The 12823-nt window shown below is 46.1% G+C and overlaps 1 protein-coding gene across 2 annotated transcripts in view; it reads left to right on the top strand.

The window, feature by feature from the left end:
- Window positions 1-12823, top strand: part of IPO8 (importin 8) — a 65546-nt gene that overhangs the window by 36626 nt on the left and 16097 nt on the right. For both annotated transcript variants that reach the window (XM_051850377.2, XM_051850380.2), the window contains 4 exons: window positions 3292-3358; window positions 5658-5783; window positions 6352-6449; window positions 10724-10819. In XM_051850377.2, coding sequence (XP_051706337.2) covers window positions 3292-3358; window positions 5658-5783; window positions 6352-6449; window positions 10724-10819 — 387 coding nt within the window. The remainder of the gene's footprint in view (window positions 1-3291; window positions 3359-5657; window positions 5784-6351; window positions 6450-10723; window positions 10820-12823) is intronic.

Raw genomic sequence — 12823 nt, 5'->3', positions numbered from 1 at the left:
AGACATGGACACAGTCACCTGGGCGGTCACCACTGCACTGGCGGACGCTGGAATTGGGAGCTGGAGCTGGGAGTGAAACTTAGGTATTCTTAAGAGATGTGGGCACTCTGCCTGCTAGGTTCACCTCCAGGTGGTTCAATATTTTTCTTCTCAACTTGTCTTCCTTGACATAAAGGACTTACTGTGAAACCATGTGATCATTGGGGTAATGGTGAGATATTCCAAATTACATGACAAACACATTTCAGGGTAGTTCTTTTACCTCTTGTTGGGAACTTACATTTGGAGGTATCTTAGAAGTCACCTGGCCCAGTTTTTCCAGTTGTGTGTGTGGGGATGTGAGGATAGAATGAGCTCCAGGATTAATTTGAAACAAAATAGCACTTTGTTGTGTTAATTTTTTAAACAGTTATTTATTTATTTGAAAGAGTTTCAGAGAGGCAGCGAGAGACAGAGAGAGGTCTTCCATCCGCTGGTTCACTCCCCAGAAGGACCCAATGGCCGGCGCTGTGCTGATCCAAAGCCAGGAGCCAGGAACTTCTTCCGGGTCTCCTACGCAAGGTCAGGGGCCCAAGGACTTGGGCCGTCTTCCACTGCTTTCCCAGGCCACAGCAGAGCTGGATCGGAAGTGGAGCAGCTGGGACTCGAACCAGCGCTCATGGGATGCCGGCATTATACACAGCGGCTTTACCTGCTACCCCGCAGCGCTGGTCCCCTTTTGTGTTAATTTTTGTTAATAGAAATTTATTTTGAATTTTCTCTAATGTTGAGGGAGGATGTGAATATATTGTGATTTTCAACGGAGAAATGAGTTAAAATTGAGAAACAACAATGAAATCGAGCTTTCTCACCTACTGATGAAAAACTTAAAGCATTCGGCTAAATCATAGCTTTACCAAGGTCAGGAATAATTGGTGGCAAAATCTACTAGAATCTTGGTCTCTGGACTGCATATCTCTAAATTTTGAAATTTGACTTGCTAAAAGCAAATTTTGAAGGCAAGATTTCCTTAAATGTGAATACTTGTCCAAATACTTAATGTATAAAAAGCAATATTAGAAACCTGAAATAGGGGGGGCCAGTGCTGTGGTGTAGTGGGTAAAGACGCCGCCTCCAGTGTTGGCATCCTATATGGCCACCAGTTTGTGACCCAGCGCTTCACTTCCGATCCAGCTCTCTGCTATGGCCTGGGATAGCAGTAGAAGTTGGCCCAAGTCCTTAGGGCCCTGCACCCACTTGGGAGACCCAGATGAAGCTCCTGGCTTCAGATCGGCACCGCTTTGGCTGTTGTGGCCAACTGGGGAGTGAACCATCGGATGGAAGACCTCTATTTTTCTCTGCCTCTGCTTCTCTCTCTGTTTAACTCTGACTTTAAATAATAAAAAATCTTAAAAGAAAATCTGAAATAGGTGCTTAAGCATAAATATTTTTGTTTAATGGGTTTAATTAAGCATGTTGATTTATTTGTGGATGTATGTATTTGAAAGGCAGAGCAATGATGGAGGGAGACGGATCTTCCATCTGCTGATGACTACCCAGATAGGCACAGTGGCTGGGACTGTGCAGTGCTGAAGCCAGGAGCCAGGAACTCCATCCTGGTCTCCCACATGACTGGCCCCTAGGGACCCAAGGCATAGGGCCATCTTCTGCTGCCTTCCCAGGTGCATTAACTGGAAGCTGGACCGGAGCAGAGCAGCTGGGACTTGAACTGGCCCTCTTATATGGAAGGCTGGTGTCAGAAGCAGCCATTTAACCTGCTGAGCCACATGCCAGCCCTGAAAATTTTTTAATCTTGGAAACTTTGTATCTTAAAGACACACACTAACGTAAGCTGGATATTAGAGTATATTCAAAAGTTGAAATAAGACACTTAGATGAAAAATGCAACTCAGGGTAGATTTTAATTTTATTTGCTTAGAAAATATTTAATACAAGTGTGATTTTTCTACTAACCTACAAGCAAAGAATTCTATTTTTTTTTTCTTAGGAAAACCACAGCATATGATGCACTGTTTTTATCTGCTGGTTTTTTACCTAATATAGCTTAGTGCTCCTTCCATTCCTTCAATAAAGTTAAATATTCTTAGTGGTTGCCTAATACTTGCTCATGGCAGGTGTCAGATTTGCTTCACCCGCCTTTGGTTAATGGATGCTGTTGAACTGCCCTTGTTGAAATGGACAGTCGGTTGTTAGTAATCGCAGCATTGCTGTCATGGTCTCTTCTGGTTCTGCACTCGGGATCCTTGGGGTTAGACTGCTGGATTGGAGGGTGTGGGTGAGTTACTCGGGGATCCTGGATGTGTAGTGTAGACCCGAGTAGATCCCACTGATGCATCTGCAAGTCTGCACAGCCCAGTGCTTGGGTCCCTCCCAGCCTGATAGGTCAGGCGTGTGAGTGCTGCCTCTGGGGCCTGGGCTGCTGCTGGGTTGCTGGGAACGTTTTTTTGGTAAGCCAGGGTCTGTCTGTTACTTTTTCATGACCTTTGCTTATTGCTCTGTGGGGTTATTGGCTCCATGGTAGAAGAATTTGATCTTTATCTCTGATAACATTGGAAAGGATTTCATTGAAGTCTTCAACTTTACCTTGCCCTGTGCAGAAAAAAATTATTTTAAAGATTATATTTATATATTTGAGAGGTAGAGTCACAGACAGGTGAGAGGGAGAGACAGAGAGGAAGGTCCTCCTTCAGTCGGTTCATTCCCCAAATGGCTGCAACGGCAGGAGCTGTGCCCATCCGAAGCCAGGAGCTTCTTCCTGGTCTTCCATTTGGGTGCAGAGGCCCAAGCACTTGGGCCATCTGCTGCTGCTTTCCCAGGCCACAGCAGAGAACTGGATTGGAAGAGGAGCAGCTGGGGCTTGAACTGGCGCCCATATGGGATGCTGGTTCCGCAGGTGCTGGCCCTAGAAATTTTTAATTTTTGTCAGAAGTTTTGAGTTTTTGTTTTTCTGGGCTTGAAGTCACTTTGTCTCTTCAGCATTATACAAGAATTAAAAAAACTTTATAGTATGTTTATGGTTTATTCACATCAAAATAATCTGTTAGAAATTTATTTTGATAAAAAATATGAAATAAGGAACTAAGCTAATCTGTAATTTCATTATGAATTTATTTCTATTACCATATTTTTTCATAGTTATTCTTGCATGTTGAGTTTTTCACATGAAGTTTAGAATTAACCTGTGAAGTTTCTCTAGTAGAAGTGTCCTGTTGATATTTTACATTGCAACATGAAAATTGTGGAATAAAAGTGTCACCGACTTTGAACTAAATATGTAAAATCTGTCTTTAGATTACACAGCAGTTAGAGAATATCTGTCTACGGATCATTGACCTGGTTTTACAGAAGCATGTGATTGGTAAGTGTAAAGGTGGGATGAATGTTCTTCTCATACTTACTAAATTCACAATGCATTTTTAGCCCATTAAATCTAACAAGGTGACAGTTTTGAGAAAGATAAATGTGTATTTCCTCTGAGTTTGGATATGCTTGATGATGTTCAAATATCCATTTGAGAGTTTTTGGTCGTAGAAAATTTTAAAGACTAGAGAATTTGACAGTTTACTTTAATCAGAAATGAGGAGCTAGTTTGGGGTTTCTTTGAGGCTACTTAACCTGGAGTTGAAGAATGTTCATGGCTCACAACAGGCATGTTTCTCACCAGCAGTGTGAATTAGGTGTTGTCCTGTTCTCTATTACAGCGCCTGAGTTCGGAGCTGGTGGTGTCACAGAAGCTGCTACGTGTTAGGGGCGGCTGGGGGTTTGTGGTGGAGGTGACTTGGCTAAGCATCCAGGTGCTCTGAGCACCCTGCCCCGAGTGCTGTGGGCGTGACCAGATGCAGGCTGTGTAGCTCCCAGCAAGACGCAGGGCAACTGGCTGATTACTTGCAGTTGTGTACAGACTTTCACTATTTTTTTATGATCTATTTTATTCATTGGAAACAGTTTCAGAGAGAGGTAGAGACATGGAGAGAACGAGGTCTTCCATCTTCCATCTTCACTCCAAATGGCGGCAGCAACCAGAGCTGGGCCCATCTGAAGCCGGGAGCCTCTCCAGGGGTCCTCCTTTGCTTGTTCAGGCACATCAGCGGGGAGCTAGATTGGAAGTGGAGCAGCTGGGACTCGAACCGGCTCCCATGTGGGACACTGGCACTGCAGGCAGCGGCTTTACCCACTATGCCACCACACCAGCCCCGTATACACGCTTCCTTTGTCATGTCTGTCCCTTCAGGTTTTTTGTGTTGTGGCTTTTGTGGCTAATGCTGCAGTGAGTGTGGGAATGCCGTTCTGTTGGGTGTGTACCCAGCAGTGGGATTGCTGGGGCGTGTGGTGGTTCTATTGGCAATTTTTTTGAGCAGTTTTTATATTGCTTTCTTAGTGACTCCACCAGTTTATTTCCACCATTAGTGCACAAGGGCTCCCTTTCTCCATGTGCTCTTCAAGTTGATCTCTGGTTTTGTTCTGAGGATGGCTGTCCTGGCAGGTGTGAGGCTGTATCTCATTGTGGTGTCAATGTGTATGTGATAAGTGATATTGAGCATCTTTTCATATGCATTTTTGGCTACTTAAGTATTTTTTTTGAAAAATATCTATTCAGGCCCTTTGCCTATTTTTTTTTTTATCGAGTTATTTATTATAGCTGCTGGGTTTGCATTCCTTCTGTATTTTCAGTTTATCAGATACATGCCTTGCAGTATCGTTCTCCCATGCTGGAGGCTGTGTCTTCAGTCTGTCGATAGTTTCCTTTGCTCTGCAGAGCGTCTTAGTTTGGTGTGATCCCATTTGCCAGTTTTCACTGGGGTGCTTTTGGGGTTGTGTCTAGGAAAGTTGTTCCCTACACTGGAGTCACTGACGTTGGCCCTGTGTTTTCTTCCAGTAGGCCCATGATTGGGGGTCTCCGTGAATGCCTCTTTACCCCATTTTGATTTGATTTTGTGTATATTATGAGCTTCCCATTGTTTTTCTTGTACGTGTGGATTTCCAGTTTTCCCAGTGTTCTTTTAAACACTGAGATAGGTGGGAGACGTGCGATAGTCTGTTCTTTCCTGTATTTGTTTCTTTTTTTTTTTTTTTTTTTTTTTTTTTTTTTTTGACAGGCAGAGTGGACAGTGAGAGAGAGAGACAGAGAGAGAAAGGTCTTCCTTTGCCGCTGGTTCACCCTCCAATGGCCGCCGCTGCAGCTGGCGCACCGCGCTGATCCTGGCAGGAGCCAGGAGCCAGGTGCTTTTCCTGGTCTCCCATGGGGTGCAGGGCCCAAGCACCTGGGCCATCCTCCACTGCACTCCCTGGCCATAGCAGAGAGCTGGCCTGGAAGAGGGGCAACCGGGACAGAATCCGGCGCCCCAACCGGGACTAGAACCCGGTGTGCCGGCGCCGCAAGGTGGAGGATTAGCCTATTGAGCCACGGCGCCGGCTCGCCTGTATTTGTTTCTAATACAGCTTTTAGAAATTACATTTGTGTATCCTGAAATAGAAACAAATTGTGATTTTCCAGTGATAGAAGAACGCTGAGTGAGAACTAAGTGGAGGGCAGGTCTTGGTAAGAGGTGGAAGGCGGAGGAGGCAGCCGAGTGCTGCTCTGGGAGTGTGTGGGGCGGCCCTTGCCCTTCACCGTCGCTCTTTTCCCGCTGTCTGACCGGGGATTTTCTTCCTCCTAGAGTTCTACGAAGAAATCCTTTCGCTGGCGTACAGTCTGACCTGCCGCACTGTCTCCCCTCAGATGTGGCAGCTCCTCGGAATCCTGTACGAGATCTTTCAGCAGGGCTGTTTTGAATATTTCACAGGTACGGCTTGGCTCAGCGTCTGCGTCTCTGCGTCTCGAAACTGCAGTGCCAGTCAGTCGCAGGGCTTCTGCCGCACAGGCGGAGGAGGGGGCTGTAGTTCCCGGTGACTGTGCTGCCTCCAGGTCTCGTCCAGACAGTGTATGCGCGTGTGTTAACTGAATGCGTGTTCTCAGAGCAGCACCCCCGTGCCAGGCACTGTTCTGAGCTCAGCGGTGTCACAGGGAACCCCGCAGGCAGCGCTTGCCCCTTGAGGCTTGCGTTGTAGCGGGGGCAGGGAGACACTTAGCCCAGCAAGCGGGGCCGAGACGCCCAGGGTGTGAGGGCGGCGAGGCAGGGCAGTGCTCGGAAGCTCCAGCACGGTGGGCCGCTTTACCTCGCAGGTGCACACTCCCTCACGTGTAGGGGACAGGTGAACTTGGTCAGTTGCTGGGGTTTTGTGGTTGCAGGGTGGGGGTAGTGGTGAGGATGGTAACGTGTGGGTGCCTCTCGCGTGCAGTCTCAGTGGGAAGAACTTACTCTACTCTTGGGGCTCCCGTCACACTGGGATTTTGAATTTCTTGTTCCCCAGACATGATGCCTCTCCTACACAATTACGTGACCATTGACACAACTACTTTCCTGTCCAACCCAAAGCATTTAGAAATCCTCTTCACGATGTGCAGGAAGGTAAGCCTCTGCGGCAGTGGGCCTCACTAACGGGTGAGCAGTCTCCGTGTTTCTCTGCACATCGTTCTCTGTGTCTTCCATCGTTTGTGTTCCCAAAGGCAAGCCTGGGGTGGCTGTAACGTCTAGGTTGTGTTGTGTGTTACGCTTGGGGATGTTAGCCACGTTGTAATCTGGGTTCTTGGTAAATGTTGGAGTAGTGCTCCCTCAGTGTGCACGTTGCTCAAGTCCTGTACACGAGGCAGTGTTCGCATGTGGCCTAGCAGTCCTCCCGGACACCTGAATTTTCTTTTTAAGGATTTATTTATTTATTTGAAAGAGTTAGAGGGAGAGACAGGGAGAGAAATCTTTCATCATTCATTCCCTAAGTGGCTGCAACTGTGTCCCGATCGTCCATGTGGGTGCAGGGACCCACGTACCTGGTCGTCTTCTGCTGCTTTCCCAGGCACAGTGAGCAGGGGGCTCGATCAGAAGCAGAGCAGCTGGGACACGAAGCTGGCCCCTCCTGTGTACTTGAAATCATCACTAGACCACCTACCATGCTGAATACGATGTACATGTTCTGTAATCGTTGTTGCACTGTATGGGTTTGGGAATAGAGACCAGAAAGGAGCCAGTACGTGCTGAATACAGCGCAGGGAGCTCTTTTTATTTGGAAACACTTGGAGTCCATGGTGGGGTGAATCCACAGATGCTAGTGCTTCTCTTGTTCTTTCAAAGCAAAAATACTAGGAAAATTAACACACAGTTTGTCAGTGATGGGATGGCACTGATTTTTCTTTTAATTGAATGTGTATATTGGAAGCTACTAGATGTCGGTAATTTAACCATAAACAATATAAGAAAAAATTGTAAAAAAAAGAAAAAATTGTAATAGTTGTGAAGAAATCATTTAGCTGACATAAATAATGTGCATAATGGCAACTGTTACATTTTTACATTTGTGCTTAAACATGATTGTCTACTGTGTCGTCTTTGCCACAGTTTACTTTTGACGTTCAATTGATTTTATCTTCATCTATCTTCTTTTAAAAATATTTAATATATTTTGAAGACAGAGACATAGCTGTCCCATCTGCTGGTTCACTCCCTAGATGTCAACAAGGACTGGGCCTCAGCTAAAACTGGGAGCTGAGAGCTCACTCTAGGTCTCCACTCTGGTGGCAGGAACCCAACTAACCCAACTGTAGGAACCATCACCTGCTGCCAGTAATTGCTGTCTTTTTTTTTTTTTTTTTTTTTAAGATTCATTTATTTGAAAGTCAGAGTTACACAGGGAGAGGAGAGGCAGAGAGAGAGAGGTCTTCATCTGTTAGTTCACTCCGCAGTTGGCCACAGCGGCCAGAGCTGCGCAGATCGGAAGCCAGGAGCCAAGAACTTCCTCTGGGTCTCCCACGTGGGTGCAGGGACTCAGACTTGGGCCATCTTCTACTGCTTTCCCAGGCCATAGCAGAGAGCTGGATTGGAAGTGGAGCAGCTGGGTCTTGAGCTGGTGCCCTCATGGGAATCCAGTGCCACAGGCAGCGGCCTTACCCACTGTGCCACAGCGCTGGCCCTAATTGCTGTCACTAATGGGAAACTGGAATTAGGAGTCACAGCCTGGGTGTCTGATAGGGGATGCAGGCGTCTCAGCTCCTAGGCTGAATGTCTGCTCCTCAAGAGCCCTTGGCTTAAGTTACAAGATATTCCTGATTTCATTTCCCTCTGGCAAACTAAAGACAAACAAAACCACCACTAGCAAAAACTCAAGTAAATGTTGTTGCACGAGAAGAGAATGAAAATTCTGTTTTCTGTCCCACAAGCCCATGAGGGATGTGCTATTGCTCTTCTCATCATGTGGACGGGGAGAGGAAGAACTGGGTTACACATAGCTGATAGGTGCAGGGCTGCGGTTTCCCCCTCGCATTCAGAAGTGGATTCTGATTCTCTGCTCTGGAGGTAGAGTTTACATTTATTGAAGAAGGCGACTCTCAGCTCTGCTCGTTGTTGGTTTCCAGCTTTCAAAGTTTATATTGCTGTGTTTCCTTTTCTGTGCTTTTGAGGATGTATGCCTTTTAAGTATCTTTGCTGTGGCCGGCGCTGTGGCGCAGTGGGTTAATGCCCTGGCCATATGGGCAGACCCAGCTGCTCCACTTCCTGTCCAGCTCTCTGCTATGGCCTGGGAAAGCAGTGGAAGATGGTCCAAGTCCTTGGGACCCTGCACCTGTGTGGGAGACCCGGAAGAAGCTCCTGGATCCTGACTTTGGATTGTTGCAGCTCCAGCCGTTGAAGCCAATTGGGGAGTAAACCGTCAGATGGAAGACCTCTCTCTCTCTCTCTGCCTCTTTTCTCTTTGTAACTCTTTCAAATAAATAAATAAATCTTTAAAGAAATTATCTTTACTGTCATTTTAGTGGATTTTTAGGAGGAAATGAAATTAGATGAGAATGTGCAATCTGTCATCTTTATCTGGAGGAAGATACAGAGATCTTCCATCTGCCAGTTTACCCCCCAAATAGCTGCAGTGGCTGGGGCTGTGCCATGCCAAAGCCAAGAGCCAGGAGCTTTTCTGGGTCTCCTATGTAAGTGCAGGGGCCCATGCACTTGGGCCATCGGCAGCTGCTTTCCCAGGCACATTAGCAGGGAGCTGGATTGAAAGTGGAGCAGCTGAGACTTGAACTGGTGCCCACATGGCATGCCTACATTGCAGGCAGCAGTTTAACCTGCTGTGCCACAATGCTGACCCCAGTTCAGTATTCTTAAATTACATTTTTCTTGGAAATTAAACATTCATCTGAGTTTTCAAATTTTAAGGATCTACTGTTCTCTGTTGTACTCCAACTTGTACTTTTTTTTGTTTGCTGTTTGTATCTTCTTACCTTTTCTCTTTTAATATTTTGGCATTAAGTCTTTTCAATGAATCTGCTTTTAATTCCTCTGTTACTACTTTTTTTTTCCCCAAGATTTATTTATTTAATCGAAAAAGCAGGGTGAGAGAGAGAGAAGAGGGGGAGGGCGGAAGAGGTCTTTTATCTGCTTGTCCACTCCCCAGATGATTGCAGCGGCTGGAGCTGGGCCTGTCCGAAGCCAGGAGCCAGTTCCAGGTCTTCCACGTGGGTGCAGGAGCCCAAGTATTCGGGCTCTCAGCTGCTTTCCCAGGATTATTAGCAGGGAGCTGGGACTCGAACTGCTGCTCGTTTGAGATGCTGGTGCTGCAGTGGTCACCCTACCTGGGGCACCACAGTGGTGGCCCCACTACTTTTTTTTTCCTGCTCTCACCTTTTTCCTATGTCTGTGTTTAGTCCTTAATTTATTAATTTTTCCACTTTTCTTAATTTCTAACATGAGCTTGCTCTTCAGTAGCATCCCTGCTTCTGGGAATCTTACAAGACGCCTGCATTTCAACCTGCATGTGAGCGTGCTCACTCCAGAATTGTTTACAATGGTGAAGATACAGAGTTGAGTGCAGCAAACAGTCCGGTAACTTTGTTACAGTCATCTACTGTCAAACTACATAGTGCTGGGGCTGGCATTCCATATGGGTGCCAATTTGAGTGCCGGCTGCTCCACTTCCTATCCAGCTCTCTGCTAATGGCCTGGAAAAGCAGTGGAAGAAGGCCCAAGGACTTGGGTACCCATGGGAGACCTGGAAAGAAGCTCCTGGTTTCAGATGGGCTCAGCTTTGGCCATTGGGGAGTGAACGAGGGATGGAAGAGCTCTCTCTTTGTCTCTCCCTCCTTATCTGTAACTCTGCCTAAAGAGAGACTGAGAGAGACAGAGTGCTCCGATCTGCTGGTTCAATTACCGAATGGCTGCAAGGGCTGGCACTAGGCCTGGGCTGCACCAAATGCCTGACTCCATAGGAACTATTAGTAATTATGCAGTCTGAAAGATGTGTAATACCACATTAGGATTATTATGAAAAACATAAGGGCATATGGGTAAGAATTAAACAGGAACATACAAATTGTTTATCACTTAAAAGTTACTTTGTTTCCTGTCAATATCATTTTATTGTTTTGGTGCCCTTAGAGGGAAGCTTCATTTGCACAGTGAACTTACATAGCTTACTTCTGAAGTCACATAAGTGTGGGCTGTTATACCTTAGAAGAAATCAGAGTAGATAGAGAGGATAGAATGGCTTATGGTAACCTCCTTGTCTGGAATGGGAAGGTAAACCTGGAAAGCAAGCCCGGCCGTGACTCCTTCCCCGCGTTGCTGTGGGCTCTGCTTTGTGTGGCGTTAGTTAAACTCAGGGCAGCGTCGTTCACCACTGAGCTGAACTGTACTTACTGCAGGTGCTGTGCGGAGACGCGGGAGAAGACGCAGAGTGCCACGCGGCCAAACTGCTGGAAGTCATCATTCTGCAATGCAAAGGAAGGGGAATCGATCAGGTGACCCCTGTGTGGGAGCGGCTCGTTTAAAATGCGCATGCCCCGTTGGCATTCTGCTTCTGTTAGATTTGGGAAACTAAAAAGTAGCCTGCAGTGTGTGCTTGTCGGTGCAAACTTCATTTAAATGACAGTAAGAAAAGGCAAGCATTTCGAACCCTGAGCTTGCATTTCAGCTTAGAAAGGCATGCACAGGAAGTATGTAATAATTTAAGAAGCTATCAATAAAATTACAAGTAAATATGTCAGTTCTACTCAGAGCCCCAGTGATTTGCACTTTGCTTTGTTTTTGTGCTGTTGACATATTCCCAGATTTGTTTTCCAGCCAGAAACAGATACTACGAAGAAAAGGTTTCTCTGGACAATTTTAAAAGTGTCCATTTCTACATCGTAATTTTTAGATGGTGTTAACTTGTAAATTCTCAAGATTAATTCAGTTCTTGATACTACTGTGGTGTGATCAATTACTTAGAAAAAATCTTGAAGCAATCGAGTGAAATTGTGAATTTTACTTTTTCTTTCAGTTTTGTATTTTCCCATGCGGCTTTTGTAATAGCTTTAATGAAATGGGTTGCAAACCATACATTTCATTGATTTAAAGAGTACTCTAAAGTGGTTCTTGCTAGATTTTAGGATTTTCATGTTTGAAGATGAGGAGGTGGCTTTATTTTATGGGGGACAGGTTGACGGGGTAGAGAGTAGGGGTTGAGGCTGCGCAGAGAGAGGGCAGGGGGTTTGAAGCAGGCTTCGTGACGTCGGAGCTGCTTGGAGGAGGAGGCGCAGAACACTGTGTGGACCCTGATGAGCTGGGTGGGGGTTTGCAGAGAGTCCTCAGTGAGGTTCACCGTGCACTGTCTTGGCAGTTTGGAATGTCCCAGGTGCAGGGCTGTCCAGAGCAGTACACATCTCACCAGCCTCGAGGTTAGCTTTCTGTGCCCAGCTTCGGTGGGCTTGGGGGTTCAGGCCCCAAAACCTAATGGGGTCTGTCAGGCCTCCATGGCCTTAGAGGTTCTAACAGTTCTTAGGGTATTCACAAGATTGTGTAACGTACCACCCTTATAGAACATTTCTTCTCTGTAGATGTGCCTACTCTGGACATCGCCTATTGGTGAAGCACGTGGGCTTTGTGTCTGGCTTTCTCACTTCCAACTGTTATTGTGTATTGATAATTTATTTTCTCGATCGCTGAATACTCTTCCATCGTATGGATAGAACACATTCATCTGTTTCTCCATTGTTGGACATTTGGGTTGGTCCCACTCTTTGGCTTTGTCAATGAAGCTGTTAGGAGTATTTGTGTACAGGTCTTTGCATGCACATGTTTTCATTTGGTAGGCCTGGAATTTTTGAGTCATTTGATAATTCTGAATCATTTGAGGAACTGTATTTACGCAGTGGCTGCACTCTGGTCAGCTCCTGCTGGAAGTCAATGAGGGTTTCAGCGTCGCCATGTCTTCAGCCACGCTGGGGTTGTTTCCTTTCGGCCTCCTGGTAGGTGTGGAGTGGTGCCTCCTTGTGGTTCTTACTTGCATTTCTCTCATGGCTAATTACGTTAAGCATAATTAAATGTCTTTTAATTTGTGGGGGAAGAGAGAGAGACTGAGACAGACGGTGCTCCCTCATTTGTGGGTTCCCTCCCCAGATGTCAGCAGTGAGAGAGGAACATGTACTGGGTATTCCATGTGGACAGCAGGAACCCAGCGTCTGCCTGCAGTCAGGACACGGAGCCGGGAATCAGGCTGAGGCTCTGCGATGGGGACACGGATGTCGGAACCTCTGGTTTGCGCCTTGGCTGCCATCGCTAATTTTAGTTGTATTGTTCGTCTATGCATTAGAGTATTTGGTGTTCATTGTGTTTTCTAGATTGAACTCTGTTATCAGATATGACTTGTGAAATTTTCTCCCAATTGGTGGGCTGTCTGTTCACTTTGGTGGTGTCTTTTGAAACTCAAAAGTTCTTTTTTTTTTTTTTTTTTTTTTTTTTTTAATAGAGAGAGAGAGGTTTTC

This window comes from Oryctolagus cuniculus, chromosome 9 (assembly GCF_964237555.1).
Source record: "Oryctolagus cuniculus chromosome 9, mOryCun1.1, whole genome shotgun sequence".
Taxonomy (NCBI): Eukaryota; Metazoa; Chordata; class Mammalia; order Lagomorpha; family Leporidae; genus Oryctolagus; species Oryctolagus cuniculus.
The sequence above is the reverse complement of the archived record's forward strand: the minus strand, read 5'-3'. Positions and strand labels throughout refer to the sequence as shown.